The 17413-nt window shown below is 38.7% G+C and overlaps 2 protein-coding genes across 2 annotated transcripts; one reads left to right on the forward strand and one right to left on the reverse strand.

Moving 5' to 3' along the window:
• The first annotated feature begins 272 nt into the window (after positions 1 to 272).
• Positions 273 to 12493, forward strand: hspb8 (heat shock protein b8). The gene is made up of 3 exons (XM_026186076.2): positions 273 to 1091; positions 4793 to 4856; positions 11509 to 12493. Exons 1-3 carry the CDS (start codon positions 647 to 649, stop codon positions 11681 to 11683), a joined length of 684 nt encoding a protein of 227 aa, XP_026041861.1. The 5' UTR covers positions 273 to 646; the 3' UTR covers positions 11684 to 12493.
• Positions 12494 to 13272: 779 nt separating this feature from the next.
• Positions 13273 to 15579, reverse strand: LOC113032928 (heat shock protein beta-1). The gene is made up of 4 exons (XM_026186075.2): positions 15066 to 15579; positions 14617 to 14680; positions 14270 to 14390; positions 13273 to 13828 (listed from the first exon to the last, which is right to left on the reverse strand). Exons 1-4 carry the CDS (start codon positions 15418 to 15420, stop codon positions 13415 to 13417), a joined length of 954 nt encoding a protein of 317 aa, XP_026041860.1. The 5' UTR covers positions 15421 to 15579; the 3' UTR covers positions 13273 to 13414.
• Positions 15580 to 17413: the final 1834 nt, after the last annotated feature.

Below are 17413 nucleotides of genomic sequence, written 5' to 3' on the forward strand. Positions count from 1 at the left end.
ATCTGTACCGTGACATCAGTGCGTTTGACGCGAAGCTCTGCGTTACTTTCTATTAAAAAGTCTGTGAGTCACCAGGGAGCTCAAACTGCATGAGTGACATGTGGCCTCTGCAACTTAGTTTGGTAAAGAGTAGGCTTGGCCTTGATCAGCTGTTGCGCGCCCACTGTAAAAGAAAATCGTCACATCAACAAGCCATATTTTTTCTTAACTTACGCCTGAACGCGTATGTGAATGCTAAAACAAATTCTAAAAAGCATAAATATTGCGAATAGAAAATCATTGTGTTTTGTTACAGTGTTTTTGTCTTGTGATTTTAAGATTTGGTATTACTACTTTAATGGATATTTTTTACAGCGCGCTTTCTCCAGATCCTCCCAGCACTTTCCGGACACTTGTTCAGTGCAGACTCATCTGCTACGAGGTATAAAATCAAGCGCCAGAAGAAATGAGATCAGTTCAAGAAACTCGGAGACCACTTCGAAGTTTGTTTTTGGATCAACAAATGTCTTATTGAGTAATGGTGATGTGCCTAACCCAAACAATATAAAGTTTTCCTCATAGAGAGAGAGTCACTTTTTATTTTTATTTTTTTTTTCATTTTGCACCAATACCAGAACTTCATTACTGGATTTGAACTCAAGTGGATATGGCAGAGGGAGACTTTTACACGACGGGAAACCGACAGAGGTTTCCCAGAGATCCATTTGGAGAATCGCCATTCATTGATCAGTCTCCATTCAGAGACCAGTCTCCTTTCAGGGATCAGTTAGCGTCTCGGTTTATGGAAGATGAATTTGGGATGCCACCTTTCCCCGATGATCTGTCGATGGACTGGCCGGGGTGGGCTCGTCCGGGCCGGCTAAGCACGCGTCTCAGCTCCTCGCCCTTTAGCAGCAGTTTACGCACAGGTTTTCCCCCGCGTCAGACCACGGGAGGCCCCCAGCTGTATACCAGCAGATACGGCGAGCCCTCCTCCCGGAGTTCACCCACCACTACTTGTGGGGAACCCTGGAAAGTCTGCGTGAACGTCCACAGCTTCAAACCAGAAGAGTTGCACGTAAAAACGAGAGACGGATTTGTAGAAGTGTCAGGTGAGTTGAAGTATGATTGGAGAAATGAAAATTAGACGCTTTTCCTGGAAGAAGAAGTTCAATGAGGATAACAGCTTTAAATGAATCATTTAAAAAAAAAAAAAAAAACCTTCTGGGGAAATTTGATGTCTCATCAATGACACGCTGATATCAAAATGCAGTATATCACTGTGGTAGTCAGTTCTATTTATATGACACATTTAATAACATGCTTCTAAATTCCTTTAGACCTGAATTAGCAGGTCAAAACGTTATGTTTAAAGCCTATTATTAAATATAAATATCACAAATAGAGTGCCATGTACTTGTGAAAGCACATATCTTCATAAGTACACCTGCCACTAGCAGCCTGAAGTAATACTGTCTTCTTTAAGAGAAATTATTTTATTTTTTTTCCATTATAACTTTCATTTCTTGTGTTGTATAGATGCTTACAGTTGAAGTACAGCAAATCATTCTTGCATGTTTAAAATGAAGTAAAAGCATGCCTGTTCATCTACTAATTTAACATTCCAGGGTTTCATGAGACTATGCAAAGTGTTTTTATTTGTAAAGACCAAGCATCATGTAAAGCCATAGCAATGCAACCAAATCAAAGAGAAAATCAGTATTCAGTTTAAAGAAAACTTAAAGACAGTATATCTGAAATTCCTTTTTGTAATCTGGTCATGAAATATCTGATCTTTCCCTTCAGCACCATGACTGACACAGTACAGTGAAAAAGCCTCAGTGGTATGATATGGCCTCAGAATTAATGAGTCTCGATATGGACGAGTGGGACAGATTTGGGTGACTGGGACTTCAAGGCAGGCAGATCCTCAAGCTCAGACACCTGTTTTGGATTCTTGGAGAATCACTCCCACAGCCACCCATGAGCTCAATTTAGATTTAAGGCAAGGCCATGACAACAGTCTCTGTTTACAATAAGAAGAGTTGCTCACTGTCACTAAACACCAGAGAGAGAATGTTCTGGAAATAGGGCCTCACTTTTACCCACAGTTCTCGGGTAGGTTGTGTCTCTGATGTTGTCACGTTCCTCCTCAGTCACTGATTACTGGAGTGAGTTCTACAAATTGCTTTCTTAACTCAGTGTTTCAAGAGACAGCTGAATTCCAGGGATACCCAGGACTGAGGAGGCCACAGAGGACAGCGGCCCCGCAGCTCCGAGGCTTTTTTTAAAACACATTGTTGGTATGCCAGTTGGGTCATTCACTCAGCGCCATGTTGGGGCTGTCTGTCATGGTGACTCATCGTGATCAAGAAGTGTGACTGTGAATGTAATACAAGCAAGTTAGAGGTGTTCAGTACATGAATGAACTAGTCTTTTTAACATGTAAGCATGTTCAAAGTTTACTGAAAGAGGAGGCAAAGATTAAAAGAAAGCCAAGCTGAACACAAATATTGTCTGGAAAAGTACAGTGTAGCTGCATTTTAACGCAGATCTTTGGGGGGTTTTTTATATTTGAGTTAAATTAGAATATCTGGTCTTAGAGACCCACACTGGTGGTCTGTAAAGTAACTCCAAGCAACTTTGCAGTCCATCAGATTCACTGAAACCTGAAATGCAACGCATAAGGGAGAGATCGCGTGTCCCCAGCAAGAAAATGTCAGCACATGTGTTTTGTTCAAATGCCTAAAATTAGTTTCTATTTATATCTCCTTGTTGTTGGTTGCTCAAGAGAAGTTCAAGAGAAAAGAGATGAACATTGGCTTGTGAAGTCCCATAATTTAATCCAGATTTTTAGCATTTTACGATTATTATTGGTGGCCGTATAAGTAAGTGACCGTACTTATATGATAGATTGGACGACTAAGTTGGTAATAGATTCTTAATATTAATAATTATTAATTAATCCATAATATGTAGAACTTATTAAAAGGCTTTGCCCAATTTGAGATAAGAATTTTTTTTTATTTTATCTGCTAATTTGCCTGTTTTTGTTAGCAGGATGCTTTGCTGTATTAGTGCAAGTAGTGACACACAAAAAATGTCACACACTAAAATGGGAAAACAGACTTTTTAGAGCATCTGTAGCCACATAGTAAGGCTTGTCATTTTTCAGATACTTATGTAAAAAATGCTACAAAAGGCTTGAATTGGCTTGGCTGGAGCCTTGTAGGCAGCGTCTAACTACAGTTCCCTTTGTTAGGATCCACCTATCAGTCAAAGTGGCCGTGCTTCTTATATTGCAAACTAAAAGACTCATTACAATTTAAATGAGTGAGTTACTGTATAATAAAATTAATGTTGCAAAGAGCTATGAAATCATAGCTCTAACTTTTACAGATTATACAGCAGTAAATTAAATCACCCATGCAAAGGACATTTGCTTATATTTCATGATTTGGAAGGCACGGAAAAAGTCTTTTTGATCAAATCTGCTCTAATGGAATATTAATATATGAGTATATACTCAATAATACTTAATAGTAAGTAAACAAGAAATACACTAAACATACTGAAGAACCGAGACTAAAATGAATAATGTGAGAAACATTGTTAAATAGAGCTCTAAATTAGTACTGTGACCTGTGGTCTGATCTGCATTTGATTAGATTGGCCAACCTTAAACTACATACAATATGCATTGACCTTGACACAATAAAATTACCTCAGCACAGTCGATTCCTGCAACCAGCTCATAGAAAAGTCTAAATTACTGCGTTTTGTGTGTCTGTCAAGTTTACCTAATTTCTCCTAGTGTTACTAAATTATGGCACTGAGTAATGGCTCGAAAAGTATAACGTCATTATCTTATCCTATCAGATGTTTCATAAAATTTCTTCATAAGTAGCACAAAAAGCTGTATCCTCTATCTGCAAATAAGAAAACTACACCCAAGCTCTTGATATTTGTATTGACAGAAAATTGTATCTGTTACATAAAAACACCACTCTCCTCCAAGAACATGATGTATTACACATCTGGAATCTATAATCTCTGTCGTAAGAAACACATAAATGAGGGCCTTGTTGGACTACTCCCCTGACTAAATCTTTAATCAGGGGACCGATTGTACTTCTTAAGTCAGGATGAAGTTTTCATAATTATCCCATGACATCACTGCTGATCGTAGCTCACTTCTCTCCAGAGCATCACATGTTCTAGCCTCGATCTCTGGAGTCCAGCACTTTGAGCAGCTAGAAACGTCACTGCGGGGGTATAGGATAGGACATAGTCGAGCCTGTCGGGTATACAAAGGGGTCGAGGGGTGGGGCAGGCCATGCTGCTGGCAGCGGCATTGACATTTAGCAGTCCAGGAGCAGCTGCTTGCTAAGGCTGACAAACAGACTGGCCATAAACAGTGAAGAAGAAGATGGAAGAGGTGCTTTTTAGGGTTATATGTTCTCTCTAACATTAGTCTCTCTGCTGGGGAATCATTTTAGGAAACAGCTAAAGAGGAAGAAAGAGAAATCATGTCAACAAGTTCATTGCAATCACAAAGCAAACATTCTGGAAGGAATGAGCAATGGAAAACTGCACGATGTGTGCCAAGCTTTGAGCTCAGTTATATCAACACCTTTTTTTATTTACACCATACTAAAGATCTAAGAAGTCAAAGGTGATGGGTGGACTCTTTATGAGCTGTGTCCATTTGAACTGGTGACAGAGACATTTATAATGCATGACCTTGCCTAATCATTGCGCAACGTCAGACTACATCATTTCTGAAGTTGTGTTCACTCCTTTTCCCAAACAGGAAAGCACGAAGAGAAACAGGAAGAAGGTGGAATAGTGACAAAGAATTTCACAAAGAAGATACAGTAAGTATAATTCTTGAGCTGCACCATTATCATTTTGTTTTCCTGTGCTGGTGCTCATAATGGATGGAAAAAGGCTCCAGTTTTCATTATATATGGCCACATACTAGTGCATGTCATAAAATGTAAATATTGTTATGATACAGAGAACTCTCCTGACCTGAACCCCAGATTTTTATCTTAGAAATAATTCTAATAATTTGAGATATGGATTTCTGCTTTTCAGGAGCTATAAACTGGAATCATCTAAATGAAAATAAAAAGCATTTTGAAATATTTCACAACAAATAATGACTATAGAATATGTGAAAGTGAAATGCATTGCATTTTAGACATTATACTTACTAATACAGCCCAGCAAAGCTGTTTGTTGTTAGCTGTTATGATTATGGGACAATTTTCTTTAATGACTTTGGACAAATAGAATTATTAGCATAGTGATGTTTTTGCACTGGCAAAAACTTACTCGTACCTTTCTGCAATTTACTGTGTAAATTAAGCTCTCTGTTTTATAATGTAAGAAATAGCTGTTGTTGTGGATTGGCATTGTGTAAATAAGCTTGAAATGAAACTTACACAACAAATCAATTGCAAAGATAGGGTGGTCAGTAACCAGTGGACAAAATAATAGAACAAAACTCTCGTACACAAAATATTTTTTTCTGGCTTTTACTTATTTACATATTACAGTCACTCCTTGAATGAACCACTGACAGCTCAAACACAAGAAGGAAGCACAAAAATCTTATAGTTTTAAACGAAATGTTACGCTCACTTCCAATTCCACACGAGGGAGAACCAAGCCCAGGATATAATGCAAAGTCAAAATCAAATCTTCAATCCAAAAACAGGCATCATGCAAAATGGAGCAGGCAGCAAGACAAACAGTATTGTAGATCAGTCAAAAGTCAAAGTCCAAAAACAGAAGGCGGGGCACAAAGAAACAAGAAAAATCTCAGGAAGACTAAGACACTAAAAATTAAGACCTATTGTCTGGAACAATGTGACAACTTCATCTGCATTTATGCACACTGATGAGACTATTTACTGGCTGAACACATGCGTGGCACAAAAAGGGTGTGAAACAGAAGAAAGCATGGGAGTGGAACTACCTGGCAACCAGAAATTTCAAAATATAAAGGAAATAACAAATACAGCACAGGTGACACTAACACAAGGAGGGATACTACGTAGAGAAAACAAAAGTGACAGCAAGAGACAAGTATCAATGATTCCAAAATAAAACAGGAAATAATTAAACAGAAACTCCACATTTTATATTTACCATTTAGTGGGTGTAAGTGTCGCTCCCCCAGTTTACTGTTTAAAACAAGTTCATTTCCCTTTAAAGTAACCTGCCTTTAAGCCATTTTTCTTCTGATTGGCTGCGCCTCATTTACCGCAGGATTGAACAGGAGGTGAGTGGGGCTTCTGTGCTCACAGTCAGAGCTGCATTCCTCAGATAAATATTTATTACAGATATCTTTTGTGTTGCATAAAATAGAGCCAGGACTTTACAGCAGGAGCTGGAGCTTTTTCTTCTTAGGGATTACCTGTGATTTCATCTTTGGATATATTTAATAAGAACAGATTGTAACAGTGTGAAGAACATAAAAATAAAGAAAAGCAGAACTGGTGCTCTTTAAAGCCACAAGCTACTTATCCATCAGATTTCTGACCCTGAAGCTCCCTAATGCTGATTTCTGAAAAAAGATAAAGCCTCCTTTCCTTCAGAAATCTGTGGAAAGCGCCTCAGTATTACTTGACTGTGCCAGGTTTAACTGGGATTGAAACATTGTTCTATAAACACCACAAAACTACAGCCAGAAAGATAACGCATAGTTGGCTCATAGAGAAAAAAAAAGATAGAAGGTAATTTAGTATTAAATATTAGCTTGTACTAAAGTTTTATCCCGACTTTCTGTCTTCTTTGGTACTTTTGTCCCTCTTCTGCACTTTTATTTCTACCTTTTCTCTAATTACAGATTTGAAAATGAACCACTGTATGTATGTAAAGTTATGGGCGACATGTCTTAAGTGTACCCCGCCTCTGCCTATAACAGCTAAATTGGACAAATGGTTGAGAACATGACAGTTAGCTTGCTTGCTTGCATGGTTTTCATATTAAATAGTCCATTACAGCACAGATCTTCATGTAGTTTGAGAATCATGGAGAAAAATGCCTTTAATCAATGAGAACTAATTGGAGGGAGATAAGCCGAAGAAATGCTCGACCAATGTTATACGAAGTTCATAAGTGGAGGAGTATGTAGATACATGCAGAAGTATTCGCTTGTTGAACAACATGAAAACGTCCTGCATGTATAATTGAATGTTTTACCTGTCAAGGTGAATTCTGCATTCCTCGTTTTAAATGTTATGTTGAACTCTCCAGTCAAAACACCAAACATGACTAGAATCCTAAAGTAGGTTTTACATAGACAAAGCAGCATCAGTGCAAAGCAGGAGTCTCTTACAGAGACTATTCATATGGTAACTAATCCAACCCAAATGAGCAACACAATAGTTTCCACATGCTGCCTGCCTCTAAGCCTTTGCCCATTTAATTGGGCAGTGGAAAGACTTCAAACGGAAGCGATAATCGTCAGTGCGAATCACCATCTCACTGGCACGTCAGTCCAGTTCTACTAATTTCATACTGGCTAATTAATAAGCAGGTGCTCAAGCCCCTCACTGTTCATATCACAATATTTTTAATTGGAATGCCTTCAGATCACACCTGGGCTCCTCAGCTGAATATACGGGACAGGCTGACTATACAGAGAACAGGAGTGACTGGTGGTGTCAATGGGTCAAATATAAATAACTGTCCTCGATACACAAATACACGGGCTATATGAGAATGAAAAGGAGGAAGAGAGAGAGTTAGCATGGTAGACACATTCTTCTGTCTCGAGATTTGATTGGTTGTTGATGTCACTTGAAGTGCTACAACCTTCTTATTTTGGCTCTTCTCGTACATATGCTGTGTTTAGTGGCACTAAAGTTTTGTGTGGATTATTATGATTTGCAGCAGCCTGTATGCTGCATTTTACAGCGGGTAAGCCAATTGTAACTATTCTTTATATTTAACATCCTTGTCTGCAAAGTAGGTAGTAAATAAACCTTTCTTTCTGTATAATGTAAGATAAAGGTACAAAATGCAGATATTTATCTGCCTGCTGCTTCTGTTTGCACTCCAATATGAAAAATTCAGAGCAAAAAACGTTTGTTTGTTTGTTTTAATCTTGCTTTGTTACGAGAAAAAGGTATCTCATACCTAAAGTCTTTTGTAATAATAATAATAATAATAATAACTTCAAAGAAGTTGCACCAAGAAGCAGTTTAGCTCCTCCCAAAATAATAATAATACAGCTGACAGAAAGATTTTGGGGCTACCTTAAAACTTTGCCATGAATTTATGCAGTTTGGACTACATGGACGGGATACATGGAAGGCTAGACATTCCAGATGTCAATGGGCTCACTTTCTGTTTGGCAGAAACTTGGCATTGATTTCTATTGTCCCAAATTTCTATACCCCCCAAAAATCTAACTCCATCTGAGACTTATTCTGAAGACCACATGTGCCCGTTTTGACAAAGCTTGAGAAAAGAATTTGACCTGTAAAAAAGAATTTTCCATTAAATTAAAATGGCAGAAAGTCAAGTATGGTAGAAATTTACATCATAGTGTGCTTTGAACTCTTTTGTTAAAAAAAATTCCATCTTCTTTTGAAATTGTAAAAATGCACTTTTAACTTTGATGGCGTTGGAGTGTTTGAGATGCAGACAAAAAACAGAGGATTGGTCTCAATCACATTACACAAGTTTTGATTCAAGGGGCTAGAGTCCAATGGCAAGAGAAAAAGAAGGGTATGCGTATTGTTTCAACCCTCAGGATGTAGCGACATGTACACAAATGAATTAAGCCAGGTTTTACAATTATTAAGACAAGGATTTAGTAGGAACAGATACTTCAGTGTGGGGAGACAAAACCCCCACAGAGTCTGCTGGCTGAGGGAAATTGAGATAGTCGGAGGGTTTGCTTTTTTTAATGCTTATCAGGTGACACTGAGGAACAGTTGCTTGTTGCTTGGGCTTGTGAAACAAAAACAAGAAGGAAGGAGCACAGAACGGCATTCAGATGTAACAGTAAGAAAAGATACAAAGATTACAGGAGTTTTGCTTCTTGGTCCTCAATTGTGACACAAAACACTGGAAACAAAACAAAAAACTAGTAAATGTTACATGAGACAACTGCGGTGAATAAATGCAAGAAGTTAATACAGTATAGGGCATAGCACATGTTCTCGATAAATAAGTGACTAGACGGCTTAGCTTAAGCTTACTGAGAACTCAAGGGTGACTTCTTCTGCTCTCCAAACTGAGAAATTTGTAAGTTATTAACTAAAAATGTTGTTAAATCAGCCCTGGGGACAAAGATAACTTTGAGGTCATGTAGCTCAGCTGCAAAACAACAACCTTGCTCTGTTTGTCTGTGAAAGTGTGAATGTTTTGTTATTCAGTAATCTCTTTTTTTCTGTTTGCTTCTATTCTCAAAAGACAAATACCGGTAATACTGCTAGGCTGACTTAGCTGAAATGTGTAGTGTGTGGGATGGAGGAAAGGGTTATATGTGCTACACACACACACCTCATGAACACCCACGCTCACTGTGCCAGGTCTCACTCGTCTCTCTGTGTCTCCGAATCTCTGCAGGGGGGAAGCATATTGCCTAGTTTTTTTGGCAGCTTTACAGAATCAATGCTTGAGATAAACTGTACTCTTGCCAAAGTTAAATAAACTCCCCGAGCTGGAAAGATAAGGTTTCTGCTGGAGTCCCACGTAATGGACCAACTGAGTTATTTGACTTTGTCAGAAGGGGCAAAGATACATTTAAAATTATTAAAATTATTCAAGGTTGCACACTTAATACTGGCTTACACAAACCTTTCTGAAATCCTTTTTGAATTATTACCTGAATTAGAGGGAGTTGACAGGCCCAAGATCCACTTTTTTTAAGAATATGCTGAATGAAAATGTTTGACATGAGTGTTGATATCATCCAGTACACACACAGCATGCAACATAAGTTCTGTTTGTCTTTAAAACTCTGAGTCTCTGTTTGCTGTCCCAGCTGACTCCACGTTCCCTTTCCCCTTGCACTTTTATCTCTTTATACCAATTGTTTGTCTTCTAAATCTAAATTGAATTTAGTATAATTCCACCACAGGATACTGTATTATGATATTCATGTTATTGTCTGCTTATATTCATCTGTTCCGTTTTTCTATTGGCAACCCTGGATTTTTGTGTTTTTGTGCCTGGTCTCATTTTTGGTTTTCTGGTGTTGCTACTTATGGGTTAGTGAGCTCAAGCTTCAGAGTTGTTATTAAAAGGTAACTTTAAAGCTCAGTGACACACTGAGCTGCGTATATTAATAGATGTGACTTGACCTCTCAGCCTGTGTGCGTCTGTGAGGTTCCTGAGTGTATTCTGACTTGTATTTCACAGTGGAGTGGTAAGTCAGTAGAGGGTCCTCTCTAATTAAATGGAGGGGAGGGCCACAAGTCTCATCCTCTGAACATACCAGTCTTGTGTTTATATTAACTCCCTGAAACACTTGGCTGCCCGCACAGAAACCCTCCAATAACCATATTTGGCCACACTGACAAAGAACAGAGATCTCCCCCAACCCCCAGTTTTCAGAGTACCTTCAGTCAAAAATGAGCTGCCTATTTTCTTTTTTCTTTACAATAGGATTTAAATAACTTACTTACCAAGTGTGAATGTTGTTTTAAGCTGATGAGAATACTATCATTGTATATGAATATGAAGTTTTAAACAATGACATCCTTGCACATAGTAACTCGGGCTTATTTTCCCCTCAACACTTTCTATCCTCCTGCAGGTTTTGGAAACCAATTATCCCACTATACTTTGGAAAATCTAACATTTTCTGTATGAGAGGTGTCAAAAAATAAAGCAAACAGCCAGGAGAAAAAAAATGCTTGACACAAAATCAGCTGTTACCTGGATGTGAGCTGCAGATTAGGAAAGTATACACAGTCAGAAATTTACAGGTGTTAAAATTCTGCAGACAGACTCGAGTAAGGCAGTCTCATTAACTGATATCGAAGCTTCGTTTCCTGGGAACGCTACACCTGGATCGAGTGTGTGTGTGTTTGTTTTCCTCTCTGTGACAGAGATGGGGGATTTTTGAAGAATATCTTATTTTTGAAGGGAGATTTCTCCTGTTTCTTTTTGTGAGTTAGAATAAAAGCTATCCAAGGTGCACAGGGTGACTCATTTCAAGTCCTTTTTTGTCTCACCTAGATATAAAGTGCCAAAATAATTCGACTGAGGGTTGTTTAGGAGTTTTGATTAGTTATCAATAAAAACCTCCAGCATTCAACACTACTCGTTCTTACACAAGGAAATCTCACATTAGAGTTTTGCATGACCTCCAGGTAGGAAGTGAACTCTTTCTCTAGGCTGTTTCTCATCATTGCTCTTCTCAGTTTTCTCCGACGCACACTTAAAAACACACTGAACACACAACAGCGTAAAAATGATCCTGACCAAGTAAACTTCTTCTAATCAATTACATTAAAACAATCAAACTATACTTTTTCTTCTCTTCTGTCTCATCAGGATCCCCACAGACGTGGACCCCCTGACAGTCTTCGCCTCTTTGTCTCCTGAGGGCGTCCTCATCATCGAAGCTCGGCAGACACCTCCATATTACCTTTTCAGCGACGAGGGATCCCAAGGTGGTGAAAAGCAGGAGGTGGAAGCCTCCAAGCCCCAGATGGCTCCTATGGTCTAAACACATCATTCTGGACAATCAGTTACCAGTTTGATGTGAAATGTGTTGCCTCTAGCCTCATGTTGTTTGACACCTGGAGGTATTTGATGTCCAGATTAAAGTTAAACCAGGCATTTGTTTTTTCTGTTGGAAAATCTATTTTTACAAGCTCAGACAATGATGAAAAGTGTCATTTTCCCATTAACAAATAGATGCTTATGAATTTTCCAGAATAGTCCAATAGTCCCTTTTTTTAAGTAATTAACAGGTGTAATTATGAAATAATTTGGCTGTTTCTTTTCAGGTAAACAATTTGCCCATGGCAGTTTTTAATAAAAATTGTAGAAGGCCAAATGTGACTGCTTTTTGATTTCCTTTCAGTCGGGCTCAATTCAATTTTTAAAACTTTAGAATCAAAGAAAATCATATAAAAGTGAAGTTTTAAGTGTAGCAGCCTTTCCAGCATATATTTTTGTTCTTTCGTTCGCCTGTCCTTCCTTCAGTTTCTATAGGTTTTTTTATTTAACATGATGTCATTGAAATTGACAAGAAATAAAGGTAATATTATATTTCTGTGTATCCAGAAGGTTAATTTTCTGCATTAATGCACACAATATATAATATTATTTCACAGTGTATTGTAAATATAATAGTGCCAATTCATTATAAATCTTAATCTGAAATGTTCTGCATTTTGCAATATGGTTTGAAATTTTCTTTTCTATTTGAGCATTAAGGATGATGGCTGCATGATTGTTGGAGAGGACAGACTGCCTTCTTTTCTGTTGATGTCTTTGTATTGACTGATGCAATAAACATGTCCAGCCAATCGCCCAGTGTGTCTTAACATCTGTGTCTTACATTGAGAACTGTGCCACTCGAGGGACCCGTTCCAGGGCTCCAGAGAGCCTGTGGTGTTATTGTTGGATAAAAGAAGGAATTGGGCAGCAGATTAGCGGAGGGCTTAGTGCTGGGTGAGACTGGCATCGCTGTGTGCTGCAGAATGGGCTGAACTCATTGAGGCAGCCCTGCCAGAGCCTTTGAATGCGAGTGTAAAAAAAAAAAAAAAAGACTGGGGCCGTTCCATTGCCCGTTGTGTGATGCAAAATAATGTAATCTTCCCTGTGCATTGGAATCAAGAGGGATGATCGGTTTGAATTGAAAAAGTTTCCAATCTGGAGTCACGCGGTGGAAACAACAAAAGGCTTGGACTGTTTCGGCTTTCCAAAGTCACCGCTGTGTGCGATGTGTAAGCTCACATGAAGTGTTGCATTTATTGGTATTATAATCATGGACTTCAATTATGCTGTTGCCATGGCAGCAGCAATACTGGAGTCACACCAGTTTTTCTTTTTTTTCCCTTAAGCAAGTAATTCACGTTGAATTGACTAATGCACAGCTGTGCAAACATATAGCACCTGATTAGTGTCAAAACCACTTTGCTGAAACAGCTTGATAACATAGTTTCAGAGGTAATTGTGAATATGATTCTTACAAATGTGATTCCTTGTTGCTGATAAACAGTTTCAAAATCACACATAACGACGCATTTTATAATTGTGAGAACATAAAACCATTAAGACATTAATAACATGACACACAGCATATTATTTATTGTTTTCACATGCTAGTGCTTTATTGGAGCTCCACCCATAGCGAGGCTGTTATATCTAATGACTACAATGCATCTGTGAGACTAAGCAAGGCAAGCAGTGCTGGCTGTTTCATTACTTTATCACCATTATATTGTTTTTATTCAGTGATCTCTTGCTGTATATTTGCTGCTTCCAATTGCTGGCTCTGGACCTGTTCCCCAGGCTGAGTTATGCTAGATGTGTCTGTGTCTGGGCCTTCTTGGCTTTCCACTGTTTCTGGCTTTGTAGAAGAATCTTGAAGGCCGTCTGTGCTTTCGTCACCTTCAGGCACTGAGGAGGGGGAATCTCCAGCTGGCTTTTCATGGGTCTCCTCTTCTGTTTTCATCCTCTCATCATGCTGCTGAAGCCCGACTGTGGCACCTTCAGGTTGGGCCTGATCTCTATGGACTTCTAATGAACAGCCTTCCCCGTGATCCTCTGAGGAAGCAAACTCTGGGTGGTCTGGTGCTCTCCCGCTCTCTTCTTCTTTCTCATCTTTTACCTCCAGTTCTCCATTATCCTCTACTATCACCTGCATTTATGCATAAATATGTTAAAAAAAACAAACTAAAACTAAAACTAAATACCAGCAAAATCAAGACAGTTATTAAACTGGACATTATATGAAAAGATTGTTAGGAAACTGTCTATAAAAATCTGTATTTTAAAGGAACCGTTTCTTAGGAGCAAATCAAAAAGATCAATACCTCTCTGATGTCTGCGTGGTAAATATTGTACTGTTGTCATGTTTTGTGGCTCATCTACAAAAAAATAGTACATCAGATAATTCCTGAAATGTTGAATTTCTCCACATCTGTCTGCATCCTAATCTGAGTAAGCCACCCACTCGCTCTAGCATTGTGAATTACATGTGCCAGACAAATATGTCAGTGGTACTGATCTTTTCTTCCACCCCTTGGCAAGTTATCAAAATATAGAGTATTTCTTTAACCAACTTTAAAGTTATCAGCACCTTTATGGGAATGGGGATTGTAGCAGGGACAGAAGTTTCGGGAACTGGAGCTTCCACGTTCAGAAAACCATCCACAGAAAATGTGGATGAGATTTTGGTAGCATCCATCTCCACTGGGAGCCTGATAATGACACAAACAGGTTTACAGTGGCATGACATACAAAGCGTAAATACTGAAACAGATGTACCTAATATCTAAATGTTCAGTTCAGCAAACATTTGAGAGATTGAGTACTGTTGAAAAAATACCATCAGTGGTGCATGCTTGGCTGCTGACTAATGTTTTAAATGGCTTAAACTGCATATTTCATCATCTGCAGGTTATTGTCAGTGTTTACTTTGCATACCTGTACTTCCTTGTAAAACATCTGGCAATGAATCCATGCTCGTCTGGCCTCTCCTCGTGCTTCCCTGGGGACGGATTACCATTTATGGGGAAGAATGCGAGGACACACAGAGGAATCAAGCAACATAGAGAAACCACTCAACACGGAAATTAATTTCTGCCACAGAGCAGTGATTTTAATTTCCCCAAGCACATTATTTAAGCAGCTTTCTAATTTTGTTACATTCAGCTTTTTTCCATCAGTGTTTCATTTTAAGGATTTTTTTCCCTGTGAACTATAAGAAAAGTATTTTTAAATAACTCTTTGAGATAATATTTGATAGCTAGATAAGATCTTTAATACTTCATTAAGACCCGAGACTATCCTGTGTGTAAAAGTAATTAGCAATGTTAATAAAGTGAACTCTTCAAGCTGTTTAATTAACAGAGATGTAAGCCAATGTTCTATACCTCTGACTTCCAGGAATCCATCTCTGATGCTGAGAGAAATCTCTGAGGGGGTGAAGTGAGCCACATCCATGATGACCCTCCACTTACTAATCGTCTGGCTTGGATGATGCATCGACCCAGAGATGTAGGGCACAAACAGCGGAGCGGGTATGTACCCTGGCCAGGAGCAGGCTGCCAAACTCCTCTGCAACCAGTCCACATCCATCCAGCGAGCATCCCCTGACTCCAGGAAAGATGGCAGGCCAGCATCCTGACTGAAAAGCTGGCTCAAATGCCACCACTTTCTCAAGGGGTACCAAGGGGCACCCCTGCTGTACTCCCCACACGATGTGTCTGCTTTGACCTGTTCGCTCATATTTTGAGAAATGAAAGAAGATTTTAAAAAGGACACAGCAGATTTCTTCTGATGATAGTTAGCCAGTAAATTATGAACTCCTGAGGCTAAATCAGTGAAATTCCAGCAATTAAAATCTACTTAAAGGACAAGGGAAGGATAAAAGCAAAGTGTGATGAGACACAGAAAACTCAGAGGGGGTTTATATAGTGCTCCTGTCCATTTTAGCACTTATTAAGCACTCATGTGATCCCATGAGAAGGCTGCATCGGCATGGGGTGATGCGTGTGAAGACGAGGCTGCTACCTTTTGCTGGCCTGAACAAGGCTGCAGACTAATTAGTTATATTTATAACTTTTATAGGCAGGATGGCAAATAGGCAGAAGCAGGCTATGGCTGGCTTGTGTTTGAAATGTTACATGTGTCGCCTGAAGACTGTTCCTCTCACATCCCTGTGAACTCTATTTTGTCAGCAGTGACTGGACTCCTCAGTCTTGTCATGAGCCAGTCATAACTCCCCTGAATTTTTACCCTCGAAGGACATGCAGTGGTAACAGTTTGTCTCGGTGAGAAGACAGAAGAAGACAAAATTGCTCCTTTTTGCTGTTATTTTAAATGTTTCAGTGGCATATGTGTGTGTATCCAGTTTACAAAGCTCCTTTTCATTCCATTTTTCTTTTCCCCACCACTTTCAGAATGATTATCATTGTTCCCGCTTTTATCAAGTGTGACAGACACATCACTGCTTCATTTTTAGAGCTGTGTGCCCTGAGATCTTGGCATAATGTCCACTGGACCACAAAGCAAATTGAACAGATGTTTCTGACACTTCGTGTGATGCCTCACCCACAGATTCTGTCTGCAGGATACGCTGTGAGCGGTTAAATTGGGATTCTTGCCTGCTGCTGCTGGAGTTGCCTGAAAAATTGGTTCCTTTGTTTCAAACATCATTAAAGATTTCCATCTCTGCTGAAAGAAGGACACACAGACTGATGGTGCAATAGGGTGTTCGTACTCTTCGTTAAACTAGCTGGGGTGGGAGTGATAAGAAATTTAACAGTTATGTGGAAAGAACAAAGCAGGGTGACTACAATTTTTAAGACTTGTTAGAATTATTTATATATATATATATATTTTTTTTTTTTTGTAGGTGTTATTTAATGGAGGTTCCGTTGTGTTAGTTTAAAGAAAACATTTAACAGCAAAATATCAAATTATATTCTCAGTTGTGAGGTTTTTTGTTTGTGATAGTATATCTGCCTTTTTTGTGCATGTGTAGGGTTTTTTTTTTTCTTTCTTGGACAAATATATTATCAGCCAATATGTGGGCTTGCAGCTGTACAGAAACACTTGCTAGCCAAGCAGGTTTCAGCAAAACACCAGCAGCTAATTTTCCTGATTACTTCCTCCTCTGCACTTCCTCTGGTTGTTAATTAGTGGCAGAGGTTCAAGTGGCTCCTGTTCATGTCTTCTCTGTTTTCCAACCTTTTTTTTGTTTGTATATGTCTGAAATAAATAATTGGACTCAGGGGAAGAGCGTAATCTTTTATATTCAGCATGTTAAGATTCAAGGTTAAACTCAAGAACTGTCAATATGGAAGCTATAAGGTATAAAAAGGTAGGTTAGTCACCTGATTGTTCTTAGATGAAAAATTACTTTTGATTTCCCAACCACATTCTGGTTAATTAATGTTGAGTGATTTCATTCAGAGGGCTGATTTAATAAAATATTCTCAAACGTCTTGATCAAAACAGCCAGTATAATCACAAAACTGAGTGGCGATTCCCTAAAGCGGTCTTTAACCAAATAATGAACTCTGATAAAAACAAAGAAAGCTGAAGTAATCTGTGAACAGCAATCTGTGAATAATATGTCTTTTTCATGGCAGGTACTGTATACTGGTGGTGAAAAGGCACATTCAGAAACTGGAAGGTAATTTATTTTAAAAGGTAAAAATTATATTAGTTTACACTTTTCCACAAAATAAAAAAGGTAAGAAGCAAAAATCAGAGG

Source organism: Astatotilapia calliptera, chromosome 12, assembly GCF_964374335.1.
Source record: "Astatotilapia calliptera chromosome 12, fAstCal68.1, whole genome shotgun sequence".
Taxonomy (NCBI): domain Eukaryota; kingdom Metazoa; phylum Chordata; class Actinopteri; order Cichliformes; family Cichlidae; genus Astatotilapia; species Astatotilapia calliptera.